Source organism: Nanorana parkeri, unplaced genomic scaffold (genome assembly GCF_000935625.1).
Source record: "Nanorana parkeri isolate BGI_ZX_2015 unplaced genomic scaffold, ASM93562v1 scaffold1617, whole genome shotgun sequence".
Lineage (NCBI taxonomy): Eukaryota > Metazoa > Chordata > Amphibia > Anura > Dicroglossidae > Nanorana > Nanorana parkeri.
This window is the reverse complement of record NW_017307885.1, coordinates 60,724-77,355: the sequence shown is the minus strand read 5'-3', so window position 1 is coordinate 77,355 and position 16,632 is coordinate 60,724. Positions and strand designations below refer to the sequence as shown.

The following is a 16,632-nucleotide window of genomic DNA, read 5'->3' as shown; positions in this document are numbered from 1 at the left end:
TCCACTCTTTTGGGAAGGTTTCTACAACATTTTGAAGTGTATCTGTGGAAATGCGTACTCATTCAGACAAAAGAACATTTATGAGGCCAGGTACTGATGTTGTACGAGGAGGCCTGGTCAGCAATCCCCATCCAATTCAGCCCAAAAGTACTCAATAAGATTAAGGTCAGGGCCCTGAGCATTTAAGTTCTTCGTGACTTTGTGCACTTGAACTCAATGTGCACTTGAACTCAATAATTTGGAGGGGTGTTGACCTACCTTTGGTCATATAGTGTACAAGAGAGCCCATCAGGACAGTGTCACAGAAGCTGAGCTTTCAGTATAGGAAAGTGCAGATAGATAAAGTAAGGTAAAAGCAGACGATTAGATCTGTTGGAATTTTAAGTGGTGCACCTGATGCTGGTACCATTATATGACAAAGAGGGGAAGAAAAGTGAGAGTTGCTCGACACAGCACCTGCAGAAGAGGTGGTATCCTGCCAAAATAGCATGTCCACATGGTAATAATGGTGGGAAATACATAATGGTAAAATCTGTATGACTAGAAAAGTCACTCTATCCTAATCCAATTTTCCCCCTGGTCTAAATAAAGCATTTTCAGTTTATGGAGGGGAAGACCCAAGGAACGGGATCTGCAGGATGATAGCTTCATCTGTTCATAATAGCTGTTATCTGTAGGGGAACATTAGCAATCCAACAGAGTAACCTGCCCAAATAATTTGTCAGCTGGGCTGCCTGAGGGTACCACAAGGATGATATGGTCACGCATACTGTCCGTTTTCATTAGTAAACTCTTGCCTGTGTTACAAGACTTCATCTCCAAATTCACCTCTCTCATGAAGGTTTTGTTCTCCATCTCAATGAGTTCAAATACAGCTATAAGCTCCCCAGCAGGAGTCTTTCCCTTGAAGATGTCAAAGAACTGCAAGGTGGGTTGGCCGTATTTAAACCCTGCGTCTTCTGCCTCCTCTTCATCCAGTAATGTCACGATGGGTGTTGCAAATGCGCGGCCAAGAAAATCAGGTGCCCCCTACAAAATATTACAAAGCAAGAAACACCCTTAAAATTATACTAGAAATCTTTAGGCAGGAAAAGCAGGCTTTCTTCGTTTTAAAGATAAACGCCATACAATTACAATGTACAATGTAATACAATGTAATTAATTTACCTTTCTTTATATACAATTCTTATTATCCTCTACACACCAGCTGAAAATTCAGATTATCCTGTCACAATGGAAGTGCCTGTAGTTTCTGCTACAGGCACTTCCATTGTGAGTCTTTCTGCAGTCTCTGTCCTCCTGCTCTGGTCATGTTTTAAGCAGGCATAAACATGCTGGGGAGATATTAAATCATGCTATAGGATTCAGACAAAAATAGGCATATCCACAAAGAGAAATAACTACAGGCTTAGAGAATGTAGTCTCAGTCTTAATATTAAATACATACCCCCCCCCCCCCCTGTAATGTGCTATAAAGTAATATTAAATAATTTATTTTACAAAAATAACAAGCATCAATATGTTAAAAATAATGCATGTCAACTCAAGTGCATTTAATGCACATCAATGCACACTAAACACAATGCAAGTGGTGTGGTTTATGATAGAACCAAGGTTAAGCTGCATCAGAAAAGAAAGATATCCCCCATTATACCTCCACAAACTGTTTTCTTCTTAAACTGGGGTATCTTTATATAGACACAGTAAACTCTGAGCTAACAGTTGGGAAGAAAGCATTATCAAGGCAGATATGGGAGACCAGCAGTGTGTACTTACAAACTTATCTTGATCATAAATATTAATAATGATAAGAGGTGGATCATTCCTTAGGTTTTCCTTATTCCCATCCATCAGTATATTGTCATAGATGAGCAGTTCATTCCACATGGGCGCCAGAGTTTCATTAATGATCTGCAGAAACCAGAAACCAGAACCTTGGTGATGTAAACAGAATGGGCCCTGCTGCCACCTTTACTAGAGTAAGTTTCCTTATAGGAGGGAGTACATGTGTAGGGAGGGTTTATTTTTAGTGAATATATTTTCTCTTCCCTTAACTTTTCTTAATCTGCAAGCCCCAAAATATATATATATATCAGGAAATATATATATTAGGAAATAAAGATGTACAGGGTTATTCACAGAAGGGTGAAGAGTTTGGAGAAGACAAGAGAAGTGAACAATCTAGGACAACATAGCTGATTGGGAAACAATCTTTAATTCAGCTCACTTTCCAGTTCAGCTATGTTGTATTAGATTGTTCACTTCTCCTGCCTCCTCCAAACTCTTCACCCTTTTTTGAATAACCCTGTTAATATTTACATGTAAAATAGGTTGAATTGGGTGGGGGTGTCTAACATATTTTCTCAGGACGTATCACTGCATTGTATTGGTTCATACAGTAAATAGGACCAACAGTAATATTAAGTTAAAATGTAATACAATGAACATTGGAATGCATATCAAGTTTCATTATTCCATTCTTTCTTTCCTTTCTTTACTATCTTCCTCTTCTTTAATGTCCCTTCTATTCCTTTCTTTCTTTCCTTTTCTCTTTCTTTCTTTCTTTCTTTCTTTCTTCCCTTCCTTTTCTGGCTTTCCTTCATTCCCCTCCTTACTTCTCTTCCTTCTTTCTTTTCTGTTCATTCCCTTACTTACTCTTCGATCTTTCTTTTTTTTCTTTTTCCTTCCTCCTTTTTATTTTCATTCCTCTGCCTTCTCTTCCTTCCTCATCCTTCCTTACTTTTCATCTCTACCTTCATCCCCTTCTCTTGATTTCCTTTCCCTTCTCCTCCTTCCCTTCCTTTTCTTTTCTTCCTTCTTTTCCTTCTCTTCCTTTCTTTACTCTCCCTTCTCTTTCTTCCTTTCCTTTCTCGGTTTTCTTCTCCTCTTACCCCTTCTCTTCATTTCTCTTCCTTTCCTTTTCCTTCCCTTCCTTCCCCTTCACTTCCTTTCTTCCTTTTTTTTTCTTTCCTTGCATTTGCTTCCTTTCCATTATCTTCATTCCTTCCTTCCTTATTTTTCTTCTTTTCCTTTCCTTCCTACCCTTTTCTTCCTTCCATTCCTTCTATCCTTTCCATCCTCCTTTGTCTTTCTTCGATTGATATTGTCCTTCCTTACCTCCTTTCTCTTCCTCCCCTTTCCTCCTTCCTTCATTTGTTCCCTATCTTTCCTGCATTCCTTCCCTATTTCTTTCTTTCTATTTCATTCTCTTTTTCTCAGCTTTAAATCCTTACCACTGTGCTACACATTGTACTGTACTCACTTGTTGCTCTTGGTGCGAGCAACAAGTCTTATGCCTTGTTCCTCTAACTTGTGCCTCTAACTATCCCTGGGATCTTATTCCCTGCACTTGCTATTGGATCCTTGTGCCTTTGGCTTCCCTGTACCAGCTGGTATCCCTGTTTGGCGTTATCCCCTGCTTTGCTCCTTGCGCCCCTACTATAGTATTTCAGTGGTTACCTTTAGTATATTGCTGCAGACCTTAATTGCTTTCACCTGTGTGCTGTGAGTCTCTCTATACTGCCTTCTTTGCCTCACTTCTACTGTGTTTTCCCTCTCCAGCCTTTGTCTGTTTGCTTCCTCCTATTTACTTGCTTTCTTGTACTTCAATTCCATCTTACCTTCCAGTGTATCTTCCTATGCTTTGCTGTCACCCCTTTACTTCTGTGCTCCTCTCTTACCTTGTGGTTGTGTTGGATTCGTCCTTGTCTGCACACCCCCTGTGTGCATACATCCCTTTGTGCTTCTTTATGTACTTTTCTCTCTGCTATCCTGCTTCTTTGTATGCATGAGCAACGCACATCTCCTGCTTACTTTTTGTATGTTACACCTTCCTGCTCCTAGGTGTGCCTATAAGCTACTTACCCTTCCCGGGTGTCCTTGTTTAGCTACCCTCTTCAGCATACTCTGCTGTTCTGCTGTGCGTTTTGCACCTTTTGCTTGTGACTTTCTCTTTCTCTCATTGTGTGACACTGTTCCTATCTTCCTCCTCTTGGTTTCAACTTTCTTCCCTACCTGTTGTTTGTATCCAGTTCCCCGGTGCTTCTACTAGTCCTTTGCTTCTGTGTGGGTGCGCTAGAGAGCCGCAACCTGGAAGGTGTCCAGCAGCCAATCATCCTCACCACTAGAGGCTCTGTCGAATACCTGGCCCTTCTTAGATTCTGCGCCTCTAGTGCGTCCTGAGAACGCACAGACCATTAGTTCCTCTCCCTCTGTGACCAACATCCCAGATATCCCTCCTGTCTGTGACTCCTACTAACTCCTCAAACCCCAGAGCTCACATACCCTAGTGCCCCGGTCCCCAGACCGTGACACAAAGCCACCTAACAATATTGGCAGATTACTCTGTCATGCTGGAATCATGAGAATTCGCAGTTAACATATGTTTGATTCTCCAGAATATTTGCATGCAGATCTAAAATTCAGAAAATCAGGCAGTTTTGTTTTATGAATTGAAAGATTCTCTGCAGATTGCCTGATGGCTTCTTATTCTGAAAACTTGATGTTGCTCAGGCAATAAATTCTGGTTGTTTTGCCCTTTGTATCTGCCTCAGGCTGTAGTAAGTATAACATATATTCTTACCTGTGTGTTCTGACATAAACCTCCAAAAATAACTCTAGCGAATGGATCAGACAAGCCATTGTCATCGGCAGATAGTACTCCCCGAGCCTGGTAAATGTGAGCCCTCAGCTGGAAATAGCGGTAATCTACAGAGATTAAGAAGACATATTGGGACACCTTTAACCTCATTCCACCAGTTCTGCCCAAATCTTGCCTATCCACACAGCCATGCCCTTAATGACCATACCTGCATAGCACACAAAAACATGACTGTGTTCACCAAAAAAGGTGGACAGTTGGAATTATTATACTTTTACTGCATTATTATAATGTTGGTTCAGAAGACGTGCACAGTACTTTTTACATCAGTTACAATTCTAACATCGTTTAGCAGTCACTTATTTGTACTAGGGCTGATTTGGCCATACGAAAATGAACCTACCAGAAGGTGTTTGAACTGTGGAAAGAAGCACCTCCAGGAAATCCCTGTAATTACCTAGGTTAAACTTTAAAATAATACCTCTGTCCCTATGGAGCCATTTGGATCATAGCCACAGGCTGTCCAATAGGGCTTGGATTTGGTCCAGTAGATAGGAGAAAGAGCCAGAGCCTCTGCCCATTGAGGTTTTGGCCCTTGACAGTTAAAGTCTAGAGTGAGATTTTGGGCCGGCAGGGTCCCCTTCATCAGGCTCAGTAGTGACAAACTACTGAGCCTGATCAAGGGGACCCTGCGCGCCCCCGAAAGCGCTTGTCTTTATTACATTTGCCAATAAATTGGATTTACATTTCAAAGTTTTTATTGGTTTCCATAAGATAAAGCAAGTTTTAAAACAGGCTTTTTAACATATGTATCAAAAAAAAAGGAAAAACAGAAAATTCCATATTTCTCAAGTCGGCCTTGATTCCCCGCTTCCCCCCGCCCTTCAATGAACCATCAAAGCTATCACCAGAAGAGGACAAGGGGAGAACCAGTTGTGTTATTAACCTTCGACTTTACAATAATGTGAATCTCTGGATTGGAGTGGTGATAACGTTTTCCTATCTACTGTTGCATTGTGAGCGGCGCCATCCGCGGTCATTGCGAGCACCCATTATCATTGGGACAGACTGATAAGGAGTGCAACAAGGTATATGGACTTTGTATTGAATTTGGTCCAAACCTGTTGCAAGCTTTGTCCCCTCCCGGCCCAAAAATCTCACTCTGTAGACTTTAACTGTCAAGGGCCAAAACCTCAATGGGCATTTGAGGCTCTGGCCCTGGGTAGGGGAATGTCAGTGGGCAGAGATTAGTACTAGAAAGGGACAGGGCTTAACCTTAACTTGGAGAGATGTTGCACCCCATTGTAAACCCTGGGCCATGGGGCTCAACAAGGTCAAAAAGATCATATTGTAGATGATAAGTACCGATAGGCATCACAAGGAGATAAACTTCAGCAATGCTAGGCATGTTTTAGGCCAGGTCAGATTCACACTTAGGCATGTTTTAGGCCAGGTCAGGTTCACTTTAACTGTTTAAAAAGCTTGGATTTTAAATCTATTACTTTAGCTAATTTATGCTGTCATTTGAAAAGTTTTGTATTTACAAATTGCAGCTAATAGGTGGCAAGCTCTATGGAGAACCGATCTCTTTCTCGAGGGTCTTCTAACAGCTGCATGCCATAAATAAATCTGATTAGCGGGAAAGGTCAGTTGACCCAAGCTGCTAAATGACTCAGAGGACAGCTACACTGTCTGACAAAAACAAGCAGTAGGTTCTTGTGCATTTGTGAACTGGGTGTCATGGATGTACCCTTTCATTTCATTTATCTCTATAATTATATAGAACATCTCTTTTGAAACTTTAAAAAAAAAAAAATTGACCATAACATACACAAAAACCATTACAGCTTCCCCGTAAGTTAAAACTTTCTGCTGATCTACAATATAAATAACAGAATGGAACTTCTCACCATCCCGCAGAAGAAGAATTGGTGGATTGGGGGTTGGAGCCTCCACCAGTTCTCCGTTTCTGTCATAGAGGAGCTTGTAATCCTCAGGCAGATCCGCTGTGCTGTTCTTGGCATACTTCTTTACTCCCAGCCACATGTAGATTTCGGCTTTGGCAAAGATTTCACCGCTGTATGATCCTGGGATCTGATCAGAAAGAGATTCACTCTAAAATTACCTCCAATTTCTTACAGCCAAATGCTTGCAGCGATATTCATTTACCAGCATGAGTGTATGGCATGCTACAACACTAACCTATTTGCAACATTGCTTTTGGATGTTACATGCTGCTTTTTAATTGGCTGTGTACTTTTGGCCAACTAGGCAAATACTTCACTGACGTATTTATGACAGTCTATTGCACAACCATTATCAGGGTTATTCACAAAAGGGTGAAGAGTTTGGAGAAGGCCAGAGAAGTGAACAATCTAGGACAACATAGCCGAACTGGAAAGCGAGCTGAATTGGAGAATTTTTCCAAATCAGCTATGTTGTCCTAGATTGTTAATTTCTCCTGCCTTCTCCAAACTCTTCACCCTTTTGTGAATAGCCCTGTATGACTTTTTTTGGTCTTAGCCTGGCCACTGGCAGTTAGTGCCCCAGCAACAAAACTGCATGGTGTGAATGGGCCCTAATGTTCTGAGTCAGTGACTTAGAAAATACTGAAGGAATCGGATCATCATAACTAGTATTTTCAGAAGGAGAGATCAGCAACAGCAGCTTCAATACCTCTTCACTACGGGTTCCCTGTACTTTCTGCTCTTCAGGAATGTTCCATAGTGACTGAAATAAGAGATCACATCTATTTTTTTTAATAGAAGCAACATTTGTACCTTGAAGTAGATACTGGAGATCTTGCCACAGTCCTTCCCCTTCTCCTCCTCCACCACAGAGTAGAGGATGTCTTGCGCTGGAATCCGTGCATAGGCCAGTCGCTTATTATTGCTGAACATCCATACCAGAACGTCAGGTAGCGTGCACTGGGGCTGTAAGACAAGGAAACTATGCAATCCATTTACTGCTCAATACAACACAATGTAGAAAATAAAACCACAAATGACACAATGCCAGAGTTGAGTTATGTTTGCAGCTGTCAAAAAGCCCTGGTAACTTGAAGAGGAGCTGAACTCTGGAAGTTGTGCCCAAAAAAGGCAAGCAGAGGACAAACAACCACCAGTATTGCCTGTGGTCTCCCTGCAGGTGATATTTCCCCATTAATGACTTACCATGTCTTCTTCTGCACTGTTGCTCTGTGTTGAGGCGACCATCTTTGTAGTGGCAGGACGTTGTTTCCTCATGTCAGAGAATCCAGCAAAGAGAACAGTGAGGTGCACAGTAGTGAGCCTTAGATCTCACCCTGCAGATATACAGCTGTGAGGCTGTAGGCACAGTAGTGCCCAGGCACATTTACTTACCAGGATTTTTTAGGTACTGCTTAGCTACAGTTAACATTTATAAATGTTCTCTATTCCGTTTTATTTTTTCACCGTTGTATTTCCGTATTCCTGTCCGCCACTTCTCCTGAACTTGTAGTCGGACAGTACTTACTTATCACGTCACAGGAAGTTCCCCCTGTACCCCCTCTTTATGCCTGTATGTCCCATAATTCCACTGCTACCTGTGCCACTGTGCATGCATGCTCCGTCAGTCCTCATTGGCTGCCTTTGCATATCTGCACAGGTAGCATCATTGTCTGGGCTTGGAGTCTGTCTCTGCCATCAGCATGCATGCAAAGGTGGCTCCTCCTTGGGAGGCCTGGAGCCACCCTTACAAAGGAAGCTGGCGCCAGGATTGGTGGGAGAGAGTGAAAAGGCAGAAGAGGGACACAAAATATTGTAGAACAAGCTACAGGCCATGTACCCTACCCTACCCTGTCCTACCCTGAGCATGTAATACAAAATATAAATGTAATATAATCGGCTTCATTTGTAGAAGTTCCACCCAGGGTATAGCCAGGTGGATGCAGTTTGCTAGCACCCCAACTACCTCTAGCACCCCTAGATGCTAGTACCATGCATTGACGAGTATAGTATTCTCTATTCTCATCTGTGACACCTAGGGCGCTAGTGCCGTGTGACTGGCGTCTGCCCAGCTATATGCAGAGACCTTTAAATTCAGGTCCACTTTAGCATCCCTATTCTTTCATTTTTGTTAGATACTGTTTAGTATATTTTTTTATGCACTTTATAATGTTAAACTTAACATACCAGCATGTCTTTAGCATGTAGCATCCCACATAACCTCAGGAAGAACATGCAAACGCCATGCACATAATGTCCTGGTTGGGACTTGGACCAGGGATACTAGTGTTGCATGGCAAAAGGGCCAACCACTAATCCCCTAAGCGTTTCATTCTGGTCAGATGCTCTTATGTGCAAATATTATGGGCAGTAGTGAATTGAGAAAATACCACATTATGGCTTCTAAGAGCTCTGACGCTGGAGGGAATTAGCAGATAAAAGTAACGATCGATTGCCACTATGGGGACCACCTAGTGTAATACCAGGTATACATCCCCCCATGACTTTCATTGTCTTTAACCTACTTACAATATAATGAAGAATATAATAAAATATCATAAGAAATATAAGAGAATACTTCCCATCAATTTCACTTTGGTATCTTTCGTTGGGGCATAGTCAACCTATTAATAAATGATTGCTTGCTTTGCCTGCCTACACAAGTGTACACATTTGTAACATGAACAAACCTCTTTAGCCACGATCCGAACTTTTGCTAAAATCTTCCTCCCGTCATTAATCTTTTGTTTCACATTGTTCTTGGTCAGCTGGCGCCTGGCTCTCATTGCTTGTTTGGCAGCCATGATCTAGAGGGATAAAATACATTTAGGTGTTTAGGGTGGCGACAGTGACTGTAGCTGTGTGTATGCTTAGTTCCATTACAGAGGTCACTGCTATGGGGTAATAGTGTAATAATAACATTTGCTTTATGATAAAGCACGCTTCAGATGTGACATAGCTGTTAGTTTGGGAAGGGTAGGTAGGTATTGTGCATTACCTTTCTACAAATTATGTGAAGGAAAGCAATATCCAAAATAAACCTACACAATATTAGGTTATAGTGTCAGAACAATTAAGCTTGACACGAGAAAAAATAGAGTACATTTTGGCATCGGTATGCTGATTCTGGTATATTTCAACACAGATAGGTTGACCATTAATGCAGGAATGGCTAATGTGCAAATAAGGAAGTTTAGTGTTAGGGATAAGGGGGGGTTAGAGTCAGGGTTGAAGGGAAGATTAGTGTTAGAGTTGTGGAAAGGGTTAGTGTTGGGGTTGTAGGAAGGGTTAGTGTTATGGGAAAGGTTAGTCTTAAGGTTGAAGGCAGGGTTAGTGCTAGAGTTATAGCCAGGTTTTAGTTGCAGGGATGGTGTTACAGGGTTAGTGTGAGGCAGGTTTAGTGTTAGGATTGTGGGAAAGGTTAGTGTGAGGACTACAGTTATGGTCATTTTGAGAGTTACAGGGAGGGTTAGTGTTAGAGTAACAGTGAGAGTTAGTGTTAGGAAGTTCACAGGGAGGGTTAGTGTGAGGGTTATAGGGATGGTCATTGTGAGAGTTACAGGGAGGGTTAGTGTTAGAGTAACAGGGTCAAAACACGCGTTTTTGCGCATTCTTATTTTTCTTCTATTGTTCTTTTTTTACGCGTGGAATACGCGCGTCACATGTGCCACAATCTGCTCATTAAAACATGGGACTTCATAATATATGCGCGTACAACGCGTGTAAAGATATGCAAAAAAAAAGAAGCACATATTTCATGTCGCTCAGATGTGAAAGCAGGGTACAGGTAATTAAGACAGGGCTAGTGTTATGGTTATGGTGAAACTTAGTGAAGGGGTTACAGGGAAGGTTAAGGTGAGGGTTACAGGCATGGTATGTATTAGGGTTACATTGAAAGTTAACAGGGAACGTTAGCGTTAGCTTTACCGGGAGAGTTAGTGTTAGGGTTATGGGGAGGGAAAGTGCAAGGGTTACAAGGAAGGTTATTGAGAGTGTTACAGGGAGGATTAGACTTAGGGTTACAGGGAGGGTTGAGTTCCCAGGTTAGGGCTTGACACCAAAAAAAAAAAAACTGTTTCAAGTTTCTTGTGCAAGAACAAATGTATTATTTAAAGAAAATTGCAAAGATATGCATGCCCTACCTAACTTTGCTAAGGTCGTTAGAACAGTAATTTTGGTAAGCTGAGCATCATGATGAAATTGTGGAAAGCGAGAGTTGGATTAGATAGGTCAAGCTCTAGTAACAAAGTGGAACTTGGATCAGAAAGAGCACATAAGGTCATGCTCTCTGCTTTAAGGCAGGACTCCTATGTACAGTATAAACATTTAAAATAGCTTACATGTTTCCTTTAAGTTGTATTGAAAGTTAGAAGGCCAAGCGTTGACTGGTACCATAAAAAAAAGCTTCTGTATGAGATATAAGTGGGACTGTTTTCCGATTTTGCACAGAAGCCCCGTTACTTTTTCTTACATATTATTATGTAGCACTTTTCCCTGAAGACCAATGTCTCTGCTCACTATCCTCATCCTCCAGTGTGCTTTTATTCCAGTGTCTTTGGTTAAGAATTTTGTTTGTGACAATATATACATCGCAGACTTACAATATTGTGAGGAAGAGATTTTATCCTGCATTGGTCCAAGTTGTTGGGACGAGCCATGGTCCTCTTTCGAGCATTCATTGAGTACTGTCTGCAAGAGAGCAATTCAAAATTATCATTAACATGCAGCTAATATAAGTACATTTCGTCTTTGTCTTAGAAGTGTAGCAGAGAATCCTTAAAGGCTTTCAACCTCATGAAAAAGAACAATAGAACATCTTCTAACTGCCTGGAGGACCCTGCATATTCCAGTGCTCACGTACCGCCTCTAATAGCAAACTCTGGTTTTACAAGTTTGCATAACCAAATCACATAGGTAGTAATTCATCTGAGTAATAGTTTTCACAGAATCATTAACCTGCAGCCAGCCACAAATTCTTCTAGGACTTGCTTCAGACGGACTTCTGGCTTGGATTTAGGTCTCCTTGTGAGTTTATCAACCTCATCGAGTCCACGTTCCTACAGAAGGAATATGTATAGTTACTTGACAAACTCACGCCATTACCATTTTAAACTCCTGATGATAGAGGAGCAAGCAGAAGTATTCAGGAAAGCTTGCTCAAGGACAAAGCTTACAAACGATCCAGCAAACTCATGGGGGCAGCATGGCGGCTTAGTGGATAGCACCGTAACATACCCTTAAAAACAAGATCATAGGGACACATACACACGCATACACATGCAGAATCATATACAGTACATACACGCTATGGGTTGAACTTTATGGACCTGTGTCTTTATTCAACCTCAAATACTATGTAACTTCTGTCTTGCAGCACTGGGGGTCCCTGGTTCAAATCCTGATAACGGCACCATCTGCATGGAGTCTGCATTTTCTCCCTGTGCATGAGTGGGTGTCCTTCCACATGCTGGGGGTTAACACAGCATTAGTATATGTATGCCTGTGAGATAGAGACCTTCACCTGTAAGCTCCTTAAGGGCAGGGATACATGTGTAGTATGAGTCAGATTAAAATACGATGATTAGTTGTTTTGACTTGAAGCCCACCTCCAGCCAGAACCTTTGTCCTCTTCCTACAGGGAGAAGAGGATTTGAAACCTGTGTTAGGTTTTTCTTTTTATTTGTGTCCCTGATGAAGAGACCTACCCTCACTTCCTATTCCTAGAGTCACAATGGAAGAATGGGATATCTCTCTGATGGGGGCAGAAAAGTACATTGTAGAGTGGGAAGGGGTTAGAACATTTGTTGGGCTTATAGTGCTTCCCGTGTCATCCTGCTCTGGTGACACCCAAACTCTTTATTTCTAGTCCTGGTGTCACAGGACGGAAAGTTAATGGAAAGCTCCTCAGTGAGGACACAGCCAGCAATTAAAACATGAAAAGTTTTGATGCCTACCAAAAACTAAGATAAAACTTTTGACTGAAGTTGGACTTTAGATGTGGTGTTTCCTGGCATTAGCTCTATAAGTACCATTGTATTGATATCTTAGGCTTGCTCTTTAAAAGAGTGAGTACCATAAGCTAGTACTATTCCAGGTTCTGACTCTTACCAGACGCTCTGCTATCTTGATTATCCAGTTGGAGTTGCACAGTCTCCAACTGTGATCCTCCCAATGGCTCCATACATAGACACATGGCCTTTCGTTACCCAGGGGTAAGTAACTGTATGAACTATATAAACAAAAAATAAGCAGAACAATAGAGTTACATTTTCAACTTTGATTATACAAGCATTCATAAAGCAGCATATCAATTGCACACAGCCACAACTAGTCATCTCCCAGGCATAGTCCACCATTGCAAAAAATTTACACATATTAATTAAAGAAAAAAATGCACATTGATTGATTTTTTGTTTTGCATTGCAACTGTGATCAGTGGATCAGTGGATCAGGGAAAATGTTCTGGCTCCTGCAGACTGTTCCTCCCAGTCCCTGTCTATACCAAGCTACAGACTATGAATGGACTACAAGTGTGGTGATGTCACTGCACTTGTACTCCATTGATCAATCATATCAATAATTAAAATGTAAGTATCGGTGTTTGTATCCACAAATGCTTACTAGAGAACCAGCCTCACTTTGAGCTGATGAAAATGTCCAGTGCAGTGCCAATATGTCTTAGGGTTCATACATATTAGTGCTGCAGTTTCTGAGGGCGGACTCATAAACTCTGCTCTCTTCAGCGGGCGGACATGTAAGCTCTGCTCTCTGCTGCAACACTGCAGCAGTTATTAACTACTGACTTGACCATTACTGTAATCTTAGTTGTATATTACTTGTCTGGTTCTGTGCGCTGAGGCTTCTTTCCAGGTGTCACCGATATGCCATGCTGGTCGGTTTTTAAGGTCACTTCCTCCTCCATATCCACACTGAGTTCATCCTCTGATGCAGTGTCCAGTAGACCCTGACGTTCCTCTGGTACCGTCTCCAATTTTTCCTTCTTTTTAGAAGATTTAGTGATTATTTCAGTCGTTTTACCATAGTTGCCTGTGTAATAGAGAATTTCTACATCAATTTTCATCATCAAGTTTTTCATTATTTGCCTAGATCCCCTAAAATAAGAATTTAACACAGGGTTTGCAGAAGCTGTGTTGGGCTTTTTAAAAAGGAACCCCGGCACTGCCACCGCACTTGTTGACTACTCCTGCAGATAACACATTTCCACTAGCAGAGAGGGTGATGGGTGTGTCCCTTCCCTCACTCAAAAGTGTGTGTAGTCTAATATCTTGTTCGGATCTATTCAACATACAGATCATTCAAGCATTTCAGAGCACATCAGTAGATAGTCCTTTGGAGAACTTGGAGTACTAGTCTTGTACCTCTTGGCTGTGGTAAATATTACATAATAGGGATGCACGGATACCAGTGCCGATACTTGGCATTTTCACAAGAACTACCAGGATTGCAGCGGTGTTCCACCACTGTCATGAAATCATTAGTCTGTATTGTTTTAGAAAAACTGTCACATGACAATAAAAAAAAATGGTATCAGTAATTGGTATATGTGGGTACTTGGACAAGTATTAGTACTTGTACTTGGTCTGGAACAAAATGGTATTGGTGCATCCCTAATATATATATATATTAAAACAGGGATGCACAAATCCCAGGAGCCCCATAGCCAATGCTTCTTAATAATGACATCTGCCTCCTAACTTTTGAGTTTTTCTCTAGTCTAGTCTTGGAGATGGAAAAGTGTCTGTACTTGTATTTGTACCAAGTACTGTACTTGGTATCTTTGCATCCCTATTAAATAATATTTGTATGCATGTTTTCATTTTTACCTGACTAAAAAATGTAACATAAGAAAATAATAATAATATACAATAAAGGAAAATACTGTATATACGTAGCCACTATGCATTCCTTTTTAATACTGAATCTCAAAACCTTTTCTTTTAGAGCTATCAGAAAACCATTACTACTTACCTATAGAAAACTCAAATTTGACAGGTTTGGTTCCAATACTGGGGTCCATCATTGTGACCTCAAATAGCACTCCAAACAGAAGGAACTCTTCCTTTACTCCTAAAGCATTCTGCATAAAAAGACAAATAAAGATCAGATACAGTTGGCTTAAAACGGTGTCTGTGGAACTTCTGGTAAGCTACTGCTAAACGAAGCACATAATGCTATTAGAACATGCTTCTTATTAAAACTGGATATTGTAAGCCACCATCCACTTCCATCAATACCCTACCCCCTTTGGGCAGCTGTCTTCAGGCATGATTTTGCTTGAGGTGACGTGACTTTCACACACGGTTTACTTTTACCAAGGTCTAGATATAGCTGGAAGTTTGCAGCCATGCATGTCTGTTGGTGTTAATGTTGGTGTATTATAACAAATATTATATTCATTTAAATGAATGACTAAAAGATCAATGTCGCCAAATGTGTAATTTCGGCTGTGCCTGTCTTCTAATTACTCTTGGTGGATCTCTCTGCTATAACTTTTTTTCCCACCCATATTGAAGAACCAGGTGGTCCCCACCTGTAGTTGTTGCCACTTCTCCTTGTGCATTCTTCATAACATAAAATATTTTAAATATCCAGGAAAAAGAGTGGGATATGACCTGTAACTGCAATTGCAGAGATCTCACCACCAGTCCTAGAAACTGTTAGGAACGCCTCAGTACCCACCGAAAAGCTGATATTATTTGTTTATTTGGACTAACCCTTGATAGTAGATGCATGTTCATATCATTCTTAAATGCCCTCAACCTACAGAACCCTTTCAATATATCTTTTTGAATAACAAGGCTCATCTGCCTACATACTGCACAGTCCTGGTGTTCTGATTAGGAAAAGTGAGCTTGCTCCATTATGATCATGAGATAAACATTATAACATAGGTCCCTGATCCATTGGTTACCTCTGGCAATGGCAGGATATCATCCACCTCCACAGTGACCGCGTTTGGCTGTTCATTTTTCTCCTCATCCTCATCTCCATCAGCACGCTCCGCTGCTGCAGCAGCCGCATTTTCTTTCTCCTTCTCCTGTGACTTTTTGCTTTTCTTCTTCAGCTTCAATTTACTGAAGGCATTTTTGAGGGCTTGCAAGGGCTTTTTCTCCTGCACATTATTATTGGAGAATAATTCTAGCGTTACAGCGACCATGATCCGACCTCGGTAGAAGATCCCCTCACCAAGACCTTCATTCAGATCCCGATGGATATCTCTCAGTGTATAGTTCTGAGGAGATCCGTAAAGATTGACCCAGGCAGGGCCGAATGTTGGGTTAAAGCCAGCTAAAGAAAAACAGATGGAAAATTAGAACACTTATAGGCTATGATGAACAGCTCTAATTTATCCTATGAAAAGTAGGTTAGTGTACCTCCTTTCTTTCAGGTAAGTAACCACTGACACTAATGATCTTTTCAGCTCTCTGTAAGGGGCAATCTTCCCAGTTACCATCAATGTAACTGGCATTCTTTCCATTAACCACCTTTGTAAGGTGGCCCTTCTCTCACTGATGACTAATATAAGGGTGCTTTTCTCGCATTGATCAACTAATGTATTGAGATATGACCATTTTTATCAAGGATTCCCTGGACCCTTAAAATTATCTCAATGGTTCTTCTAGGATTTGTTCATGGGTACATAGGCAGCAGACATATATGAGCTGCCTATGTACGGAATACAAAGTAAAGACCATGTGACTGAATTAACTGCTTAGTCATTGTGACAATCTCGCCAAGAGTCAGTTGTCCTCATGTTCTATCAGGTGATGAGATAAAATCGTTAGCGGGAATCAAAGGCTCACCCCCTGTATGCGCAATGGATCATTGACTATATATTTAATGAAGCCACTTGATTCACTCTTTACCCACAGCCTATGTGTGCATTAAATGAACTGAACCCGCTATAATCCTCATTTACTTCTACGCAACCCTCTTCTAAATGTATTTCAAAGCTATATAAAATACTTACTTATCATAATAGTGCAGAAAACCCAATTTTTTAGTGAATGGAGGATTTTGCCAGTGTCATTTCGGGGGAACAAG

The 16,632-nt window shown here is 41.1% G+C and overlaps 1 protein-coding gene across 1 annotated transcript in view; it reads right to left on the bottom strand.

Moving 5' to 3' along the window:
- LOC108799052 (fer-1-like protein 4) overlaps positions 1–16,632 on the bottom strand; it is a 71,698-nt gene that overhangs the window by 14,296 nt on the left and 40,770 nt on the right. The window contains 12 exon segments of the mRNA XM_018570870.1: positions 829–1,029; positions 1,777–1,911; positions 4,583–4,707; positions 6,511–6,694; positions 7,381–7,533; positions 9,258–9,374; positions 11,169–11,256; positions 11,524–11,624; positions 12,676–12,796; positions 13,404–13,614; positions 14,557–14,665; positions 15,500–15,876. Of these exon segments, the coding sequence (XP_018426372.1) occupies positions 829–1,029; positions 1,777–1,911; positions 4,583–4,707; positions 6,511–6,694; positions 7,381–7,533; positions 9,258–9,374; positions 11,169–11,256; positions 11,524–11,624; positions 12,676–12,796; positions 13,404–13,614; positions 14,557–14,665; positions 15,500–15,876 (1,922 nt within the window).